Genomic DNA, 23,073 nt, shown 5'->3' with positions numbered 1-23,073 from the left:
GAAACCCATGGACTTGGTGGTTGACTTGCCTCCCCAGGAGGCGTTGGAGTCCGTAACTGTATATCAAGCTTCGAGACGACGGTTTCTGGGTCAAGAGGATAAATTCCAGCTCCCCTAAAAGCCCCCTGGATATTGCTCTCTGTAAAGGTAGCTTGAAAAGCGGCATAAAAGGCTGGGAAGAACTCGGTCTTAGAATGTGGGTTATAGAGCATCTGATCAGATGCTCTATTTCTCGACCATAAGCATTCTTCAGTACTGAAAAACACCCGACATCGAGAGGCTGGAGTAGGTGGGATGCATGAGGAGGCATACAAAGTGTAATGATCTTGTGATCCTGACAGTATCTCTCAAAGTCGACAGAGTGGTGACTTTCATGACCATCGAGGATCAAGAGACGATAGAGACTAACTGATCGCTTCGCTGTTGATCGATCAAAGTGTTTTAGCCACTCAAGACCCAGCTCGTTATTTGTCCATCCATTTTGGCTTGTTGCAATAACCCAATCGCCGGGGAGGTTGCTTTCTCGATACCAGTTTGCAAGATGATACTGGCCTGAACCAATGATAAACGGCGGGATCGATTGACCTTCGGCATTTATCGCTGGAATTGCAGTAATCCATTCACGGTTTCCTGGCTGCACTGATTTTGGCCTTCCTTGCCTTTCTGAGCCTGTGACTACCATCCCGGACTGTATAAGGCCCATCATAAAGCCGGTCTCATCAAAGTTCCAGGTATCACCTGGTTGGATACTGTATTTAGCGATTGTGTTCTGTACAAGCCGAAACCAGCCACGAATAATAGTCGGATCTTCGCATTTAGCTCTCTGATAGTCATATCTCCGAAAGATACGCGTCTTTAGCTCTGGTTGTCGCTTTATAAAGTTATGAGCCCAGCGCTTGCCGACAGGTGATGCATCGCGGTCTGCAAGTAGAGAATTGGCCATTTCTTCCACAAAACGGATTCGCGAGGGAAACCCTCGCGAATCTAGGTCAAGAATAAACTGAACTATAGTCTGTTCTTCCAGATCAGATAGTCGCCGCGAGTTTGGGCCGGAATCACGTCGTGATTGAATGCCATTTTGGCGGCGGCGTAAGGTCTCAAATGGAACCTTATATATACCTGAGGCGCGTCGGAGACTAAGATTTTGGTCATTTTGAAGGGCCTGAAGGGCAAGAAGAATTCTAGCTTCATTTGAAGACTGTGACATAGTTGCTGGTTAAGAAGTATCTGATCAGATTGAAATGTTGTAAGGTGAGGGATTTTTGACCCACTCGCTTGTCTGACTCACTCGCTTATCAAGCACGTTATACTTATTATATATAGTAGTAAATATATAATCTTATTAATATATAAAGACTTTTTTAATATAAAAATAGCTTTAATTTAAATACTATAAAGCCTATTTAATTATATTTAAAGAGAATAATAATAAAAAAGAATACCTTAAGTAATTAAATTAAAGCTATTTATAAATAAAAAGCTATTTAATTAAAGATACTATAAAAGAAAATTAAGGCTTAAATTAAAAGGCTATTTTAATATATTAGAAAAATTATTAAGCTAAAAAGAGAGAATAAGTACTTTAAAGGTAAAGATAAAGATATATAAAAATTACTTTTTTAAAGTATTTTTACTTTTACTTTACTTTTATCCTTATTAATACTTATTAATCCCCTGCTAATATAATTCTTATATAGATAAAACTTTTAAATGCTGCCTTTATACTTATTTACTACTTATTACTTTGTATTTTATTAAATTAAAGCTATCTTATATAAGCTAGTTAGTAGTCTATTTAATTAAAAGGAATCTTAAAAGGGTTAAAGCTAGATTAATTTAATTAAAAGAAACTCTATTAAGGATAGCCTAAGGTATTTACCTAGAAAAAAGGAAATTTTTAAGCTATATAGCCTTCTTAAATAAAAAAAAGAATAATATATAAATTAATTTTTATATATAGGTTTAATAATTAAAAGTCTTAAAATTATATTTCTTTAAAATAATTATAACTATTAAATTTAAACTTTAAAATTATTATTAAATACTTAATTAATTAAAATAAAATATACTATAATATCCTTTAATATTAATAATAAGAATTACCTTCTTAATAGCTTAAATAATTAAGATTTCTTTAAGTAAATATATATCTTAAAGAATTTAAGTAAAAGGTATTTTTATATTTATATAATAAAAGACTTAAGCTAGTTTAAAAATATCTATATTAAGGAACTAGTTTAATTAATTCTTAAGGTATATTAAGTAAAAAATATAAAAGGCCTTTAAAGTAAAGGAAATATATTATTAATTAATAAACTTATTAATAATAATAAAAAAGCCTATAAGACTAAAATAATTATCTTTTAAAGTAATTTTAATTACTATAATAAGGAAATTAATAGAATTTATAATATTATTAATTAATTAATTAAGAAAGTATATTTATACTATATAGAAATTTATTCTTTAGTTATAAATAACTTAATTAAGTATAATAATATATTACTCTTTTTCTAGAATCTTAAAGCTATTTATAAAATAAATAAAGTAATTAAATAAAAATAAGCTTAAAATAGCTATTTTAAGGCACTTAAGGTATTTTAATAAGCTAGAATTAATTAAGAAGATTAAATTATAATATAAAAAAAAGTAATTAAGATTAAAAAGCTTAAAAAAGTAATTAAAGCTTAATATTTAAATATATAGTTTAAGGATCTATAGTAGGCATTAAACTTATACTTTAAGCTACTTTTAAAAGTAAAATAAAGCTAAAATTAACTAAAGATTAAAATAGAAATATATATATTTTTAATATTTTTTATACTATTTAAATAAGAAATATAAAATAGTAAAAAAAAACTTAAAAAGATAATTATCAAGAGAGTTATTAAAAGAAGCTTTAAATTAACCTTTTAAGCCTTATTATTATAAGAATAAAAGTAAAGTTAATTAATAATAAGAAATTTTAAGAAAACCCTTTAAAATAACCTTATTAATTAATTAAGTCTTAAGAATAATATATTTTATATAAAAAAAATTACCTTAAAGTAAATATTACTTTTTACTAGGTAATATTTCTAGGAAAAGTATTAAAAAAATTTATTTTATTATAAAAGTAAATAAATCTATTTAAAGAATACTTAGATTAAAAAAAAGAAATTTAAGATTTATTTAAAAAACTCTAAAAAGAGAAAAATACCTTTAAAGCTACTTTAAAATAATTATCTATAGTATTAAATATAGTATTAAAAGAAGTAATTACTTTTCTAGCTTTAAAAGGTAAATACCCTTTTAAGAGCTTAATAATTCTAGACTTAAGAATTATAATCTATATATTTAATATAGTAAATAAGTTCTTAAGACTTATAATAGTATTTTATAAAGAAGGTATTTTTATAGATTTAAAGTAATTACTTATATTAAGAATTAATATTAAAATATATAACTTATAGTAAATAAAGCTATAAGCTTAAAAATTTAATAATAATATAATAATATTAATAATAATAAGAGTAATAATACTATAAGGCTTAATATAAGTTTAAATCTTATATAAGAATATAAGCTTTAAATAGATAATAAAAAATTCTTTTTTTCTTATAATATAATAATAAAAATAAGGAAATTATTAATATTAATATTTAAAGCTAATATAATATATAAGTTATTTTAATTAACTGCTTATATAATAATAATTAATTATTAATAATCTATATAAATATATTCTATTAAGTAAGCTTTAATTTTATAAATAATAGCCTTAAGGCCTTAGCCTATAGAAATAGTAATTAATATAATAATAAAGAAAAATTAATTATTATACTAGCTAATAATAAAGAATAAGCTAAAGATCTATATTAATTAATCTTTAACTAGAAAAAGCTTAAAAATACTAAAGTTAATAATATATATAATAATAAGCTTAATATTATATTAATTTAATTTAATTATTAAGTCTTAGTCTTTTTATATTTTATTAAATTAAACTATATTAATTAAATCTTATAAAAAGAAAAGTAATTTAATACTTTATATTAAAAGCTAGATTAAGAGATTAAACTATTAATATAAAAAAAGGTATTTCTAAAGATAATATAATTAAATAATTATATACTTTAGATTATAAATCTAAAGATAATTATTTATATTATAAAGATATTTAAACTATTTAATAATTTATAATAAATAATTAGCTATTTATTTAATTATAGTAATTAAAATAATAAAATTAATTAGAATTATTAAAATTTTAAAATATTAGTTTTTTATATAATTATTTTAAGTTTAATAAGAAGTTTTAAGCTTAATTAAAGGCTTTCTTTAAGGATTAATAAATATTATATAAATATATTATATAATAACTATTTAAGTGAATATAAATAATATGCCTTATAATAAGTAGAGTCTTAATAAGTAGTTTTAACTATAGAATTAAGAATTAATATAGTAATAATTAAAGTTTAAGACTTATAAGGAATAACTTAAATACTAGTTTTAAATAGTATTTCTTATTACTTAAAAATAAGTATTAATTTAATCTCTCTTTATAAGTTATAGTAACTTAAATATTAGTAAGATTAATATAATAATAGTAATATTATTTATTATATTAATAGCTAAGCCTTATATATATTAAGCTAGAAATTTAATTAATATATTATTAAATATAAGCTTAAAATTACTAATTAAGCTTCTTTTTATATAAAGTATCTTTATTATAACTCTTAGACTATAAAGAAGCTAAATTAAGCTTAAGTATTTATATAGTATTAATAACTAGGTTACTTTAGACTTTAAAGTCTTAAATACCTAGTAAATTATATATTTAATATACAAATTAAAGGCTTAATAACTATATAATATAATATATATAAAAAGGTAAAGATAAAGTAATAAGAGTATTATAAATTATAAAAATAAAGCTTAAAACTAAGGGAAAGATTCTCTTTAGATTTTTATAATTATTTAATAAGAATTAATAATTATACTTTAATTAATATTTAAACCTATAGAGAAATAGGCTATTATTAAGATTATTACTTTATTAATTACTATAATAAGAATTTAACTATTATATTAAAGAATTTTATTTAAATACTTAATATAATATATAAAATAATACTTTAAATAATTAAAATAAATAATAAGCTATAAAAAAGTAATTTAAATTATATATAATTAGTATAAAAAGGCATTAAAGTAAATAAAAATACCCTTTATACTTAATAATAAAATAGCTTTAATAAATATTCTAAGGAAATAATAAAAAAAAAAGTTAAATTATTAATATTAAATAGTAATCTACTTATAAGATTATAGCTAGAAATAGTAAGAATAATAATATATTTATTAAATTAAACTTTAAAATAAGGTTTTAATTAGAAAATACTATATAAAAGTTTCTTTTTAAGTATTTAAAGTATATTAATAAAAAACTAGCCTTAAATTAATTATATAAAAGTAATAAGGTATAAAGCTTTTATTATAATAAATTTAATATAATAGAAAAAAAATATTTTCTCTTAAGGATAAGTTTAAAAGTATAAATAGGCTATTTAGTAAGATATAACTCTTAAAATATTTTCTAGATATAGAACCTATTTATTAATAAGATATATATTATAAAAGATATTATCTTTAATAAAGAAAAACTCTTTAATATTAATAAGGAATAAATAAAGGAAATAATTAAAAAATAAACTTTAAAAGATATTTAAATAAAAATAAAATCTCTTTTAAAAGCTTAATAATTAAATTAAATAATTAACTTAGTTTAAAGACTTAATAAGTTAAAAATATTAAATTTAAACCTTAAAGAGTTAATTAAAGATCTTTTAATAGTAAATATTATTTAAAAAGAAAATTAATTAGTAAAAAAGTATATTTAAGCTTAATTTAAGCTTTTTTCTTTATCTCTAAAAAGCTTATCTTTAAGCTTTCTTATATAAATAAGACTATAGACTTATAACTTAAATAATAAAAAAGAAGTATTAGAAAATAATTTATTAATACTTAATTAAGTATTCTATATAAGAATATTAATAATACTAATTATAAAAAAAATAAATAATACTATTAAAGGTATTAAGAAAGAAAGCTATTAATAAAAAACTAAAGCTTAAATATAAAGTATAAATAAATAATTTAAACTTTAAAATTAATAAATAAAAGTACTATAAGAGAAATCTACTAAAGGTATTAAACTCTTATAGTAATTTAAATAGTTATAAGTTTAAAAAAGAATTTAAATAAATATAAATTAATTACTTAGAGAGTTATAAATAAATAAGCTCTTAATTAGAAATTTTAAAGTATAATTTATATATTAAAAACTTATAAATCCTAGACTATATATAGATATTTATATATAAATTTAATAAATATAAATATCTTTAAAAATATAAAATAAGGCTTATTATAAGAAAAGATTAATAGTAAAAATTATTAATAGATAAAATATATATTATTACTTTTATTAATAAATTATTTTAAATATTATTAATAATAATAACTAAATATAACCTTAAGTTACTATAATATAATATAGTAAATATATTTATAAATATAAAATTACTTATAAATATCTTTATAAAACTACTATTAAGATTCTAGAATAATTAAAATTAAAATAAAGTATTATTACTTTATAAAGTATTTTATAGACTAAGGGTTATATCTTTTTTATAGTAAAAAAAACTTAAAAATACTCTTTAAGAATTAAACTATTAATCTCTCTCTATAGAACCTTATTATTATTAAAAAAATAAAATCTTTATTTTCTTTTATATTAATAATATAATTATTATATATAAAAAGAAAGATTATAATATAGCTATAAAGATTATATAGTTATTTAAATAAAAGTATAAATTAACTAGGAAAAGTAAATTATAATAATTCTTTAGAATAGAAATTATTAGAAATTAAAGCTTAAAATATATCTAGATAACTTAAGTTATATATCTAAAGAAGATATATAAACTTTATACTTTAAAAACCCTTAATATATTTCTAATAACTAAAGATAAACTCTTCTTAAATAATTTAAAAGTAATATACTATATTATTATTTAATATAAAAAAGTAATTAAATTAATCCTTTATACTTATATAATTAATAGACTTAATATTACCTTTATAATATTAAGATTTATATAATTTATAAATAATCTAAGTAAAAAGTATATATAAACTATAAATTAAATATTAAATTATCTATATAAAACTTATTTTTATAGTTTATAATTTAAACTTAAAGAATATTTTATATTCTATAGTAATACCTTATTTATAGATAATTTAATTAATTAGAAAAGCTTATAAAGCTTTACTATAATATTATTTAATAGCTTAATTAGCTAAAGAGTAAATAAGTAAAATACTATAATAATATTAATAATAAAAGCTAAACTGCTTACTATTTTATAAGCTATAAAAGAAAGTCTATTTTAAGAGAGACTTCTTTAAAGCCTATAAATTAAGCTTTAAAATATTAAACTATACTTTTTTTATAATAATAAATAGATAATTAGCCTATTAAAGAATTTAATATAGAAGCTAAAGATTAAATTAAAATATATTAATATATATAATTATTAACTTTATAAGGAAATCTAAAGATAAGAAATCTTATTAAGTTATAAAGAAAGTATATAATTAATTACTAATAGGTTAATAAAAGCTCTATAAAGATAATAATTAAAAGATAATTACTTTTAATTTAAATATATTAATATTAAGAATTATATTTTAAAAAGAAAAAAAAATAACTTAAAAAAGAAATTATTTTTAAAAATCCTTAAAAAATTATATATTTAAAATTTAAGCTTTAAAATTTAATTTATAAGCTTAAACTTTAAGATATAAGCTTAAAAAGTATAATTAAAAGAAATTAAAAAATATAAAAGTTTAAAGAGTTAATTTTAATTAATTACTAGAGGTAAAATAAAACTATATAAAGTTAAAAAACCCTACTTAAGCTTAAAAACCTTAATTTAAATTATAAAATATAGAAACTATTCTTACTTAAGTTAAATAGGGATTAAAAGCTAAAAAAAGAAAATCCCTATTAATAATACTAGTTAAAATAACCTTTACTATAGTATAATACTTATTAAATTCTTATAAAATTTAAAATATATTAATAAGCTATAAAAGAGTAAAAATAAGCTTAAAAAATATATATTATCTTTTTATACCTAGGAATTCTAGCCTTAGCCTTATAATTAAAAATAAATAAAGCTATAAAGTAAGCTAAAATAAAGCTATTAAGCTTAAAATTAATAAAATAAAACTTAAAAAATAGATTATAAAGGCTTATATAAAATAGTAAAAGCCTTTAACTTTATATTATTTATAATAATCTTTATTAAATTACTTTTAATAAACCTTATTATTAATATTAGCTATAGTAAACTAAAGGTAATAAAGATAAAGTATAATTTAATATTTAGCCTTTTTATAATATAAAAGTTAAAATTAAGCTTTAAAAGTATAAAAAGAAATTTAAATTTATAGCTTCTTATTTACCTTAGTAATTATAGTTACTTTTACCTTATAATATTTATAAATCTCCTTTATTAATATCTATTTTTACTTATATTTTAAAGTAAGAAGAAAAATAAAATAAAGCTTTTTATCCTTAAGATAAGTATTATTTTCTTTAATATAAGCTTTATCTTTAAGCTAAAGGAGGTTATTAAAAAGAGTATTATAAAAGTAGAATTAATATTTTAAAATTATAATTTAAAGCTTATTTTAAATTTATATAAGGTTATTATCTTTAAGGTACTTTAAATACTTAGATTTATTTTTATTTTTATTATTATTATTAAGGTTTATTTTAATAGTTTCTTTAGCCTTAAGGTTAATAAGCTTAATATCTTAAGTATTTACCTTTAAAATAATAGTTTAATATTTTTAACTTCTTTAAATTAACTTTTAAGCTTTAAAATCCTATTTTTAAGCTTAAATTTACTTATATTATTATAAAAACTAAATTAAATAAAAAATAAAAAAAATAAAATTACTTTACTATATATAAGTTAAAAAAAGAGCTTTAAAATAATATAATTAAACTTTAAGCTTTAAAAATACTTTTAAAAATAAAAATATTATATATTAAATATAAAAATAATAATAAAGAAAAAAAGAAAAAGAAATTAAAGTATAAATTAAAAGGCTTTTTATATCTTTTTAAATATAAAAAATATATTATTATAAAAGCTATAAATTATAATTATAAAGCCTAGGTAAATATATTTTAAAATATATTAATATATAAGGTAATAGTAAAAGATTTAAAATCTATAATAAAAAAAATACTTTAATTAAGGCTATTTATAATTAAATTTCTAGAGTTATTTTAATTTAAAGGGGTATATTAAATTAAAGCTATTTTATATAAGCTAGTTAGTAGTCTATTTAATTAAAAAGAATCTTAAAAGGGTTAAAGTTAAATTAATTTAACTAAGAGAAACTCTATTAAGGATAGCCTAAGGTATTTACCTAAAAGAGAGGAAATTTTTAAGCTATATAGCCTTCCCAGATAAAAAAAAGGATAATATATAGATCAATTTCCATATACGGGTTCAACATATTTCTAGCCTTCCCTTTTCTCCATCGGCTGCATCTCCATATTGAATGCACAGCCACACTAATTGACCTGAACACTAGCGTTACATGGGAAACTAAACCAACCCAGAGGATCCCAATGAAGTGCCGTGTTTTCACTACTAAGTTATCCACTTTCTCATTGGGTCGATAATCTCATGAGTTACATACATAGTAAGTTGTTTTTCCTATGAACCGGCTTTTTTACGTGACGATATTTTTTCTACTTTACAAATATACCGTTCAATTGAAAAGAGAAAGCGTTTGCATTGCAATAGATAACTTCCCCGAAGCTCTGTTCCGGCTGCCTTTGCAGATATCGAGGTTGAAACATTGAAAGATATCCTCCGAGATAGGAACGGCCCTACGATATTCCTCTTCTCAACATAGCGGGCTCCTAGCTTACCTAGACAAACAACAATTAACGAGCCAAAGAGAGATATCATGAATCATCTAAACCAAACACCATATATCGAGCATCTAAGAAAACACATGGCCTTCTTTACTTGTAAATGACTGAGGTTTTACTGCACTCAAAGTCTTCTCGGCAAATTCTTCCATCGTGAACGAACATGGAAGCGTCATTCTATTTCCTCACCTGTGAACTGATATAATGCATCTGTGGCTCTCGGCCTGGAGCCGACCACTACCGGTAAAGAAAGATGGATTCGATAATCTATTGGAGTTATTTTACTGACGGGAATGTTAGGTCAGTCTGATTCTCCAACACAAAACTCTTCGGCCTCTCACAACGAGTTGTCGCCTACTTCGGTCGACAGGTAGAAAGTCTACCTTCGCCCCATCCCCACAACAACTAAAGATCGCAGAACTTTGTTCTTCTCATAATGTTGTGGTATCGGCAAGGCCAGGGTCTGGCAAAACCGCTACAATAGAAGCCATTGCGGCGAATCACCCAGACAAGCGAATTGGCAGCATTCTCTTCTCAAAAAGACTCCAGAGTGAAACCTCTCGTCGCCTTGAGAAATATCACAACAGCGATACCTTCACTTTTCACGGCATGGCGGGCAAGCTATTGGGAACAATCGTGCCAAACGATAAGGAACTTATCAAACTACTTCGGAAGGTTGACCGCAGCCGTAAGCTTCCCTTGTGGAACTCTGCGCCCTTTGACATCGTTGTCTTGGATGAGTTTCAGGACTGTAATCCAGAAACCTTTTGGCTAGTTGCGTGTTTTCTTCGGTCCAACAATGTCGCAAAAGGAGGTCAGCCCGCACGTATTGTCGTGCTTGGCGACGAACGTCAATCGATATACCGTTTTCGCGATGCAGATCCGAGATTTCTAACTCTGGCCCCAGAGTTGCTAGGTCCGATAAGTCCTTACCCTTTTGATGAGGTTCAGCTGGGGAAAAGCTTTCGATTACCCATGCCGACAGTCGAGTTCATCAACCGAGTGTTTCTAGGCGGAGAGCAGTACATCTCGAGCTCAAAACACGGCCCAAAACCCATTGTCCTAAGGTGTGATATCATGGACAGTCACGCATTGGCCGAAGAGCTATCTCCTTACATAAAACGTTTTGGGCCAGAGAATTGTGCCATCATAGCGCCGACTGTCCGCAAAAGCGGACCACTCAAATACCTGACCAACGCACTGGCTAAGGACCATGGAATCCCTATATCTGTGCCTACTGACGATGATGCGCCTCTCCACGATCAGGTGATTCATGGGAAAATGTGTATCTCTACCATTCACCAATTTAAAGGCAGTGAGCGCCAACTGGTGATACTTCTTGGCATGGACGTTTCATATTTGGACTATTTCGGTCGCGACCTACCAGACGACAAATGTCCCAATGAAGTCTTTGTTGCTCTGACACGCGCTTTAGAACAGCTTGTCTTACTGTACAACTACGAAGAAAAAATGATGCCCTGTGTCTCTGTTGATGCTATATCTGACACAGCAGAGATCATTAATATGTTAGAAGAGGTCGACAATAAGACAGGTGACAAAGCAGAAGAGGTCGACAATAAGACAAGTGACAAAGCAGAAAAGGTCATTGATATGACAATTAACGAAGCAGGCATTAAGCTACCTGACCCGCCCGGTAGGCCTCCTCAGCTGGGTCTTCTTCTTCCAAAGACCTGCTCCGCCACCGAAATAGCTCGATACCTTCAGGACGATGCTCTTGATAAAATAGTCAAGCGCTTTGTGTGCGTCAAACGGGTTTCGTCACGTTCGTCAGGCCGCGGACGCATTGATATACAGAATGTGGTCGCTTCAGACACGAAAAAGGGGTTCTACGAATCTGTAAGCGACATAAACGGTCTTGTCATCGCCGCAGCTCTGGAGCTTGAAATTTCAGGAACGATGAAGTCATTGGGCGTATGCCAAAGGGAAGTCGAGAAGAACATGCAGAGACATCCCCAAAAACTGGTCTCCTGGCTTTGTCGCCACGCCTGCAATTATGAAGCCCAGCAATCTGGCTACCAACCACGTAAGATACAAATGGAACATCATGCCTTTGATTGGATGAGGCATAAAGATCTTGAGCTTGCTCGGCGTCGACTTGAGAAAGAGTTGGTAGATACTACCAGACACCTGGAATTTGAGGTTGGAATGGGGGGCAGGTTTTACGTTGATGATCAGCATACGAAGCTCTCTGGCCGAGCAGACATTGTCACATCTTCTTCTCTTGGCAACAAGGACGGGGAGAATAACAAGACAATCTGGGAAATCAAGTTTGTTCAGCAGCTGAGCAACGAGCATATCGTCCAGGTTTGTGTATATGCCTACTTACTAGGATACAAGGATGGGAAACTGCCACGCATCATATTATTTAATGTGAGGGATGGGGATAAGCGCGAGATCATACCACGCGATGGACTTGCTGGGTTGCGAAAGCTTATCACGAACGTCCTGAGACTGCGGTACACAGCTGTAGGTGAGGTTTCGTACGAAGACTTTATCCAGCGTTGTACTGAAATCACGCAAAGAGTAATGAGGCTGAGCGATGGTAAGGACGAGGAATGATTACAGCATTATATTGTCATCCAGATACTTGGTAAAAAGATCTACTGTCACTCATAGTCGACATATTACATAGTGGATGTTCTTGAGATGAAGTAACCAGGAAACAAAAGTGCTAGCCCTTCAGGTTAGTTGTCGTGGACAAGGATCCCTGATAAATGCAACCCTACACTGCAAAAATAACAAGAAACATGTCTCCCAAAAACAAGCTGCTACAAAGTTTATTCCCTCTATTTGTGCCATTCCAAGAATACTGACTGATATTCTCATTCGACATCGTAGATCAATAACTGCTTCTGTATTTATTGATTGGCAAAAGGTTCCATCCAACTCCCAACACTTACAACGAATGAAAGGCAAAGTGGCTAGACACTCACTCAAACTCTAAACAGCATGAAAGACGCTGACATTAACCAGACCCCAGATCCGTTACGCCATTTCCCATATGCAATATCCCTCTTGCCAACCCATGAAATCTAAAGTATCAACTCTTGATTTGATCTCAATATCCGAAGCCGTCGTGCTGGTGAACAGGGCATCGTCCCGGATGTTTGACAAACCAGGATGAGATGCACGCTCGGTGGAATCGACACAAACACTCCAAACGTGCCATAGGGACTCCGACTGTGAACTCCTCCAGACAAATAGTGCACTCTGCGTCGTCGATGCAGTCCTTCTCTGTGGCTACGTACGTATACATGCCTGTCCGACGAGGGGCAACTGGTGCTCCACCTTCCCCGCCGCGGGGTGTGCCATACGCGCTGTGCGTCTGAATACATTTGGTGATGTGAGACTCGCGTAGAGCTTCGGCGTTGGGAAGACTCGATGACGGTAACTCGCGATGGCAAATGGGGCACTCGTCTTCCTCGGCAATCTGAGGTGTTGGCGGGAGTGCACGTTGTCTAGATGATGATTCTCCTAGTGAACTGTATCGCTCTGGGTATGAAGATGGAGAAGCAGCCTGTGCACTTGCGAGGAAACGCTCGATAGGTGTCTGATGCGCTCCGCTACGTCTCCTATGGGAAGGGCCAGGGGAGGAACCGGATGAAGTAGAGCCCTGAAGTTGGATGTTAGTATGGCGTAAATTCAGGGGCAGAGACGACAATACCATTGTGACACTTCTCATCCTTGGAGAGAGATATCGATATGGGTCACCACTAGTCCCCGGAGCAAAAACTGCACCATGACGATTAGACGACTGCAGTGTCCCGTAAGCATCGCCAATATTGCTCCGTGACCTTTGGTGAGGAACTCGTGGAGAAAGAGTAGCTTGCGGACCCGGGCTCTGTGGTGGCGCTGTATTCGGGTCCGGGACACAAGGATTGCAGAGCCTTACTCGCTCGCCTCCCGACATATCATTCACGTCGAAGTATCCGGCTCCAAGCCCGTCCACGAGCAGGGACTGATGCATAGCTGCTTCGGAGCCTGGAGGTCGAACGATGTACTGGTGCGGAATTATGATTCTGTGCGGCGAGCAGGAGTTGCAAACGACTCTTCCACATTTCCTTTTATGGTAAGTATATGAAGTAGAAGAATCTTGGGTCGTGGTTCGACTTACCTGCAATGATGCTTACGCACAAAGAAACTGAACTGAGCGTGACAGATCGGACAATATGTCACTTCGTTATCTGGTTGCCATCTAGGCCTTTGCGAATCTGAAGACACGGACTGTCGAGCGGATCGGGGAAGCGGAGGTAGGGCTTCTTCGAGGGGTCGAAGTGACGGCAAAGGCGCATCCATTCTTTCACGAGACGGTGTCGCATATGCTCTTGGAGCTCTTTGCGTATTGGTAGTGCTAGTACCTCGACTGGGCTGTTGTACCTGTTCTGTATGCTCGGAAGAAGTGTTTGGAGAATCTTGTTGTTCAGACCGCCTGTTCCACGATGTGCTCTCCGAGTCGTCTATCTCTGTGTTTTGCTGAGTGCCCGAAGGCTGTTCTGGCTCCTGGGCAACTGCCGTGCCTGCATCTTCCTCTGCGCTCGTCTCGGGATCGGTTGTGGCGGATGTGGCGTCTCCATCGTCGTCAGGTTCGTTGATCGTGGTACTTTGCGCATCATCTCCGTTGTTTACTCCCTGCGCAAGCTCTTGGTCTGAGAAACGAGAGTTCTGTTGGTCGGCGTGTTCTCGGTCGTTATCTGGAGGAGGTGTTTCGGGTGAATGGGAACTATGGATAGATCCTTCATCTGCCTCGCCGCTCTCTGATAGACTCCTCTCTATGGCGTGAGATGGACAGTCAAAATATCGCGAGCATTCTTGGTGGTTGAATCGAGATGTTTGCCACGGACATGTTGTCTCTTGGTCGTTGTCCTGGTCGTGGTCGTGGTCGTGGTCGTGATCTTGGTCTTGGTCTTGGTCGCGCTGGTCGATTTCGTTTTGGTTGTCGTCACTATTCATCGAACGTGGTGGGCTATGGGAATTACTCGACAAGGGAGCGCTGTACTCTCCTGCAGATTCAGGGCCCAAATGGCCTGAAGCACCCGAAGGGCTGGCCATAGTAGCTCATCAGAGCTCGAATGGCAAGATGGGGTTATTCGGCAGCTGTAGAGCTTCGTTCACGGCAATAGGGAAAGAATGATGTATAAGATGATGGATTCCTTGTGTGGGAGTGGAAGAATTCAAGGGTCGAATGAGGTGTTTGATGGTAGGTAGGTAGGTATGTTGCGTTGCAGCTTAGTTTATTCCCTGTCCTGTAAGTGCGATTAGAAAATGGTTGGTTCGATGTAGGTAGACTCGCATCCGCATGATGCATGACAGCCAAGATTTGAGGGAATGTAGTCTGAACTGGACTAACCTGTTGAGTGACGAGGCAGGCAGAAATAGAAATGAAATGATGTTTTGACGACGATGCGAGTCAAGTTGACATAAATTTAATATTAGCGAATCTTGATATGGGAGGTTTGAATCATTCCGCGTTGAGTTTGGACTTGAGAACCTTCAGAGTCCCTGGGCTTGGCCTGACTGGGCTGGGCTGGGCTGGCGTCTGAAGTTTGAGGGGCTGCCCGCCCGAAAAGTGGAGGCTGCTAACTAATTCGCCCACGCGATCACCCTTGCATCACCCTCAGAGCCTCTAACGTTACCTCGTCTGAAACTACCTAAACCTCACTTGGTAACATGCACGCTAAAAGAGCTGCTGCTTATCAGGTGGACACTATTTGATATTAACATGGGCTGGACCCTTTATCACCTTCCGAGGTTGTCGTTGATCAATCCAATCTCATCTATTAATGAGTATTATACTGATCCAGGATACTAGTTCTAGACCTCCTTTTCAATGCCCTTACCCTATATCTTCAACAGACCCAAGCCAGCCCATAATTATTGTTTAGGTGGAAGGTCTCAATTCATCACCCAGACCTCCCAACTCTTCTTTCAACTCAACTCCGCTCGATGCCACTATTACTGGCTTACTCTCCTGAAGAACAAACATCATCCGAGCCCATTTCTGTTTATCCACATTAACCCATTGATGCATTGTTCCACGCTGAATTGCCACGTCCCCTCTCTTCAATACCCGACTCTCGCCTGAGTCCAATACCAGTTTCATCTCACCCTCTAGCACGACGCCATAGTCTATACTCAGTGTTCTATGCATGTCGCTTCCACCTGGCGGAAAGTCGACAAAACGAAGGACTGAACCTCCAAGGAGAGCAAGTCCTGGAGGATCTGCGACATAGTTTTAATATGTCTTGATGTCCGAATCGCCTGTGAGATCAACTGGAAACCCTCGAGTCACATAGCCAAGGCGAAAGTTGTACTTTGTGAGGATATTTGTGGGTATTTCATCACTGAGTTGAGTGTCGAAAATGGCTTTCCCGTCGTAATTGTGCCCAGTAATGAACCGCTTCGGTGCAGGTATTTGGTGATCGGCCATAATGTAGCAAAAGAAGAGAGACAGGTAGACCAAATATGATACAATCCGAAAGCAAAAGAAGCTCTTCATTGTAGGTGTATATATCACAATCTCACTCACGAGTTTCCTCATTTGAGGGAGTTGGGATGTCGTTTTATAATGATATATTCCAACACAAGTTTCGTGTTCTGGTGACAGAACATCTCTGCATACACGATATTTCAATGCATTTCATGACGTTCTTGTGTTTCTATCTTTCATTTATTCCTCTCGAGGCCACGATAAATTCTGTATCAAGCTGCGGCTTGCTGCGTATGTCGTGATTGATTCGGGTTCCGTCCCCAGGAACTCTAAGTGACCAATTGGAGACTGGACGGATACGAATAACCTTGTTTGTAAACTTGAGTTGATTAGACTTATCCTTGTGCATGTATTTTTCGGAACTTGCCTTGTGTTGAAATTAACCCTTGCTTGTCCTCGAGTCAGAATACCTTGTCGCGAGACTGAACTTACCAAGGGTAACTTGGATGCAAATTCATCGCAGAGTTCCCTCGGAGACTCTGATGCTGAATAGGAGCCCCTTCAAAATCTTGTACACGCGTTCACAAGATGTGATGGGGAGTTTTACGTAGCACATGATACTATGTGAAACACCAACAGAACTCATCACCTGAGAGCAAGCTGGGGATTACACAAACCGAAGAGGCGAGAATCTAATGATGGATAACGTTAATACCAAAGAAGATAAACTCGCCGAGTCTATCCTCTGTTGTCTCTGTTCTCTAACCCAAAGTATGTAGGGAGTAGGGGGGAAGGCCGCTACTGTATGCATTACGTGGACTGATAAAATGAGGTATTCGCGTCTTTGTCTGGTTGATTTATTTTACGCCAATAATACTTAGCCTATTGGTCTTTGACGCCATCAGACATTGACGTACACAGGTTTGAAAAGTGACATGAGAGGGCATCGCGGTATTAAATAAGTGTCTTGGCACGGCTGAGTCGGCCACTTGAAGGTGAATGAGGCAGGGTTGTTTTTCGGACAATGGAGTGTCTTACGAAACTCGTTCTCTTATCCTTACAGGATCAGATAATCTAAGCCTGAGAGCCTCGTCGATTGATCAGAGAGAAGGGGGAAAAGGCGACGTACTCAGTTGAGACGAGACGTAATGGTTTCAAACCGGAGCTTTTCAGGTATGGAGCTCTGGAAGCTGAGTACGTATGCACTCTTAGTCTCGGTACATGGACAGTCACCAACCAATACTACATGCTAGTCTAGATACATAGTAGACTAGTGTATAGCTCGATTTTGGTGTGCAAAATTTCCATCTCTATCCCCATACTCGATGAACCCTTGCTGGTGCGCATAGGCGCGCTGACGACGACGACGGATATCAAGTCAAACTGACGCTTTGATTATTGTAACTACCAAGACAAATCGGCTCCGATATCGAAGCCGGAGTTTGACCAAAAAGGGCATTAGACTGCATCCTAGGCTCAGTTCAGCTGAAAATGTGACGTTTATCGAAACGTTAAAGATTCTCTCTCCAATTTTTCTTCGTCCTGGCTTGTCACTCAATCCTTGCACTGACATAACTGAGTGATTGACGAGCCAATCATTCATTCCTAGCTTGAAAGATCCCTGATAACTTCCGCTTAGTCCATGATAATCTATTACCCGCGACTATATCCGCAGCAATTTCCGTCCATGTATTGATTCTTTAACAGGTACTTACAGCCCTACAACAGTAACTCGGCACTTGCCTACCCAACCATAAGCATCTTTGTTCGCTACAACAAGTTTGTTTTTACCTCCTTTTCTTTATATACCTATATATATATATATATATACACACACACACACACTCAATGCCATAACTGGAATTAATCACAGTCTCTATCCAGGCTTGTGATTGTTTCCAACGAGTTACGCCATGTCTAATCCCTTACCCTCATCCTCTTCAACAAACCCTCCCCCATCGAACCCTTCAACGGACACTTCAAGCATCACAACATCCGCTCCTAATCCTGAAAAGGGGCATCAACTCTACGTTTGTGGCCATTGTGGTAGACGCTACTCAAGACCAGAACATCTCCAGCGTCATGTCCAAACCCACACTCTGGGCCGTCGCTTTGCTTGTGGGATCTGTGGGAAGACGTTTGCTCGTGCTGATTTGAAGAAACGTCATGAGGCAAACCACGAGAATGACGACTCCAAAAAGAGACGACGCACTACCACTGCTCTCAACTCTGGACGAGTCACCCATGCTTGCAAGGCTTGTGCTGCTGCGAGGGTCAAGTGTCAAGAGGAGAAGCCTTGTCAGCGATGCACTCGTCGCGGGTTGACTTGCGTTTCGTCAGAGGCAGGTACTGCAGCAGCCATGAACCTGGTTCATTTATCTGCCAGCGCGCGATCTCAGAATGATGAAGAGTACGATAACGGTGGCCCCAGCAGTGGCCCTGTTCCAACACCCTTTCCTGTTGATCAACCCTCTTTGTATGGACAATCCGTCCAATTGCAATCTCAACCCCAATCTAGATCAGGTACTCCTAATACAGGCGACCTCAACATATCCGAAGCTAGCTCTTTCCAACAACCCGACGCAGACCAGCTCCCCTTTTGCGACTTTCTACGAGATGTCTTGTATGAGCAGCAGTACGATCAACCAGCCAGAATGCCAGATAACCAAGGCCTCGACGTTCTGGATTTTTGCAACGATACCAACATGGAACTTTCAGACATGGACTTTGGTTTGTTGGATCACTGGAACGCAGGCGGGACCGGCATGGACAACATGACCACAATGCCAGTACAGACGGACACACCCAGATCAGACAACTCTACTGACTTGGCGCACGCGCATATACGACAGAATCTCGTCACTGCCTGGGATGTATCCCCTTGGCGATGGGACCCGGTGGCAAAGGATAATGCATTCGGCGAACAAGGAAATCTTCCAGTGTCGACAAAGGATGTGGCGTCTTTTCAAGCCGAGGCTTCTAAAGGAGGTCTCAGACGGGTCGTTGACCAGAGGCTGGACTTTGCTGCTCGTGATGGTGTCCTGGCACTTGTTCTCGGATCTTGCCAACCGGAAGCCATGTCAAGTCGTATTTCAGGGTCCTTTCCTTCAGCAGATCTCCTGGATACCATGCTGCATGTGTTCCTCAACTCGCATACCAACCAGGTATCCGAATACATCCATTTCCCCACTTTCAAGCTCAACGAGCAGGAGCCTGAGTGGATTGCTGGAGCCGCAGCAGCTGGTGCTGTGCTAACTCCTATACCGACACTACGAAAGTTTGGCTATGCTCTTCAAGAAGCTATCCGTATGTATTCCCACGATAAAACTAGTATTGTGTTGCTAATGACTATTTTTTAGGAATTGTTATGCCTAAACGAGTATGTACTTGCATTTACAACTTTACTGAACGACTATCTGACTGACTATGGCAGTTCGAGGAAAACAACGAATCGATCCTGAACATAGGCCTGATACAAGCTATCGTTATCGGCCAAGACACTGGCGTTTGGAGTGGAAATCGACGCAAGATGGAGATTGCCGAATGCCATATCAACATTCCCACCACGGTACGAAACATTGGCAATAGTGTTCGATCTTTCAACTAATATGAATAGATGATGCGATACCGTGGAAAGTTTCAACGGTCTACATACCCCATGCTTTCGGTAACTGCAGACGACGAGGGCGCCAATCTTGAACAGAAATGGAGAACTTGGGTTGATATGGAGAAATGGAAACGGTAAGCATTCATACTGAAGACCTAATGCTTCTTTCAGCTACTAACTACTTGAAAGTTTCGTCTTCCACCTCTTCCTACGTGATAGTCAGCAGTCAATGACAGCCTTGACCAACCCCGTCATGTCATATGCTGAACTGACACTTCCCCTGCCCGCATCCAAGGAACTCTGGTACGCCAAAACAGCCAGAGACTGGAAGCATGCATACTTGAGACGAGAAGATGGGCATGTTAAGCGAGCCCCTTCAGTTGGCGATCTATTCCGCAATCTGAACCTTCTTGCAGAAAACCGACACAGACTGGATGTGCAGCTTTCGGCAGCAATCTATCTCCAAGCCTATTGGCTTCTGATATTGGAGTATAGAAACCTGTGTTCATCATACAGGATACGATCCTACACCCAGGATCCTTACGGAAACACCAATTCGTTGCTAGACGCACGTCGGCACCAGCTATTACAAGATCTCCAGACTTTCAAGATTACAACCATGAACTGGCCTGAAATCACAGCACAGGAGCGGCTTCTGCTCAATCAACTTATGATGGCATTGCATATATCTACAGACGATCTCCAGCTCTTCGCGGGCAAGGAGGGGGACGAACAAGCACATCGAGCATTTCACGTACTCCAGCAATGGGTCGAAAGTGTTGATTCTCGAGCAGCTATATGGCACGCCGGTCAAGTTCTCCGGTTCGCCAAGCTTTTCCCATCAGCACAGTTGAAAAACTTTTACGCTGTTGGAGTACACCATGCAGCGCTTGCCATCTGGACATACGGCGTAATCAAGAAGGCGGGAAGTAAACAAGATGTGTCTTCTCAATATGAGAAGATTTATATAGACGGACCAGAATCCCCGAGTATACAGAGGTACATCAACACGGGGCAGGGACTTCCTGTTTTTCGAGGACCAAACAGTCGCAACGGGGTATCTGAAGCGACAATGGAGAACCCCAAAGCAGGCATGGAGGCCATACACGAGATTCTCCAGGCTAACTTTGGCGGCGCAAATAGAATGGCGCCTGCAATTGTGGAAAATTTGTGTATCTTGATACGACAGCTCGGCAATGTTGCGTGGGCAGTCGGGCTAGGATAGTAGCTGATATACGAATAACATTCTACATTACAGTATGGCTGTTCTAAGTATCTAATGATAGAAGTGTATGCATGTTGATGATATCTTAGGTTATGATCAATCTCTGCCTCATCTTCCTAGGTAGTCTATGTTGGCACTCAGACTCCATCCAACTGTCAGCTTCGGCCCCATCGGGAGCTAAATAGACGAAAGAGCTTGAGATCCGTAGTGACGTTATTCCTCCAACAAAACCTACACCTCTCAATGTTGACTTGTCGTTCCTATTGATCATGGCTACACTCCAAGTTTAAAATAGTGGCTCCTATTTCCTTCACATGTTGATAAGACATTTCTTTTTCGTTTAATCACTGTGGCTGCATTATTGTCTCAAGCCCGATACACACAATCAGGCGTGGCTGAACAAGTGTTGACCAATCCTCTCACCCACGTTTTCCAACTTCCAACTTTGTTCTCAGTACATTGATATTCTTAAACTTTTACCTGTAAAAGATGGCGGCTCAAGATACTTCAGCAACTCTTGTGGCGACAACGGCTATCTTCTCGACAGTTGTGTTTCTTTTCGTCGCTCGCGCGCTCCTCTATCCCGTCCAGCCAAAGACGATTCGCAACCCACTCAGATTGGGCGTCTATGACAAGACCAATGCTGATAAGGTCAAGAATCTCGTATATCAACCTGACCAGTTTCCAGGTGCTCGAGATGTTGAGACTCCGGTGAGTAGAATCATAGCCTACTAGGAATGATCAAGGCTTGTTAACTTTGCCATAGTATGGAAGCATTCGGGTCTACGAGTTTGGCCCTGAGGATGGCGAAAAGGTCCTTTTTGTCCATGGTATCAGCACGCCCTGCATTACTCTTGCTCCTATCGCCCTCGCCCTCTCCAAGCGAGGCTACCGAGTGATGCTCTTTGTGAGTCCCTCATCTATTCGTTTGATACATAAACTGACACGTCCTAGGATCTATTTGGCCGTGGCTTCTCTGACGGTGTCGCTGATATTCCCCACGATGCCCGTCTCTACGTCTCTCAGATGCTCCTCGTTCTAGCTTCCAGCCCCCTCTCCTGGACAGGCCCGAATGCTTTCCGACTTGTTGGTTACTCTCTGGGAGGTGGTATTGCCATTCACTTTGCGAATGCCTTCCCAAACATCGTCCGTGATCTTGTCCTTCTCGCCCCGGCAGGACTTATCCGCGCCGCCTCCTTCGGCCGTGTCTCTCGTTTCCTCTTCGTCTCTGGCCTCGTCCCTGAGCGTATCTTGGCTGTAGCAACACGCCGTCGTCTTCAGAAACCCATCGCTGCGTCGGCAAGGCCGTCTTCTATGGCGCCCGTTGAATCTGTCACGACACCACCGCTTAACGTCGTCGAGGCGGAAGTGAACCCAGTATCTGGCAAAGCCGTTACGCCGTTAGAGAAGCGCGTCATGGAGTATGTGCGTTGGCAGGTTACTCATCACCAGGGTTTTGTACCAGCGTTCATGTCGAGTATTCGATTTGCGCCTCTCATGGAACAGCACGATGCTTGGGCCAAGCTGGCTTGTCGCGCTCCTGGCACTACAGCCATCCTTCTGGCCAGGTCTGACGAGATCATCAACCCAGATGATTATCGTCGAGATGCACTGTCTCTCGTTGGCGGCGAACAGCATGTGCGCTGGCGTGTTTTGCCAGGTAGCCATGATTTCGTCATGACCAACCCCCAAGACATTCTTAGAGAGATCCAAGACATGTGGGAAACAAGGGCATAAACTGGCGCCCGCCATACTTTTTTATTTCACGTCAA

General features: G+C 35.5%; 4 protein-coding genes across 4 annotated transcripts; 3 read left to right on the top strand and 1 right to left on the bottom strand.

Annotated features, from left to right (window-relative positions):
- Nucleotides 1-10,225: 10,225 nt before the first annotated feature.
- FPOAC1_010630 (uncharacterized protein) lies at nucleotides 10,226-12,601 on the top strand (the record flags this gene model as incomplete). The annotated part of the gene is made up of 2 exons (XM_044855019.1): nucleotides 10,226-10,264; nucleotides 10,322-12,601. 2 exons carry the CDS (start codon nucleotides 10,226-10,228, stop codon nucleotides 12,599-12,601), a joined length of 2,319 nt encoding a protein of 772 aa, XP_044702332.1.
- Nucleotides 12,602-13,100: 499 nt separating this feature from the next.
- FPOAC1_010629 (uncharacterized protein) lies at nucleotides 13,101-14,992 on the bottom strand (the record flags this gene model as incomplete). The annotated part of the gene is made up of 3 exons (XM_044855018.1): nucleotides 13,101-13,655; nucleotides 13,707-14,103; nucleotides 14,157-14,992. 3 exons carry the CDS (start codon nucleotides 14,990-14,992, stop codon nucleotides 13,101-13,103), a joined length of 1,788 nt encoding a protein of 595 aa, XP_044702331.1.
- A 3,390-nt stretch (nucleotides 14,993-18,382) lies between these two features.
- FPOAC1_010628 (uncharacterized protein) lies at nucleotides 18,383-21,356 on the top strand (the record flags this gene model as incomplete). Its single annotated transcript, XM_044855017.1, has 6 exons — nucleotides 18,383-19,775; nucleotides 19,829-19,848; nucleotides 19,903-20,037; nucleotides 20,086-20,210; nucleotides 20,266-21,279; nucleotides 21,350-21,356. 6 exons carry the CDS (start codon nucleotides 18,383-18,385, stop codon nucleotides 21,354-21,356), a joined length of 2,694 nt encoding a protein of 897 aa, XP_044702330.1.
- Nucleotides 21,357-21,790: 434 nt separating this feature from the next.
- Nucleotides 21,791-23,038, top strand: FPOAC1_010627 (uncharacterized protein; the record flags this gene model as incomplete). The annotated part of the gene is made up of 3 exons (XM_044855016.1): nucleotides 21,791-22,012; nucleotides 22,068-22,208; nucleotides 22,256-23,038. The coding sequence occupies 3 exons, from the start codon at nucleotides 21,791-21,793 to the stop codon at nucleotides 23,036-23,038; spliced, it is 1,146 nt and encodes a 381-aa protein (XP_044702329.1).
- Nucleotides 23,039-23,073: the final 35 nt, after the last annotated feature.

Source organism: Fusarium poae, chromosome 4, assembly GCF_019609905.1.
Source record: "Fusarium poae strain DAOMC 252244 chromosome 4, whole genome shotgun sequence".
NCBI classification, from domain to species: Eukaryota; Fungi; Ascomycota; class Sordariomycetes; order Hypocreales; family Nectriaceae; genus Fusarium; species Fusarium poae.
Note: the sequence above shows the minus strand (reverse complement) of the source record. Positions and strands in the feature narration are given on the sequence as shown.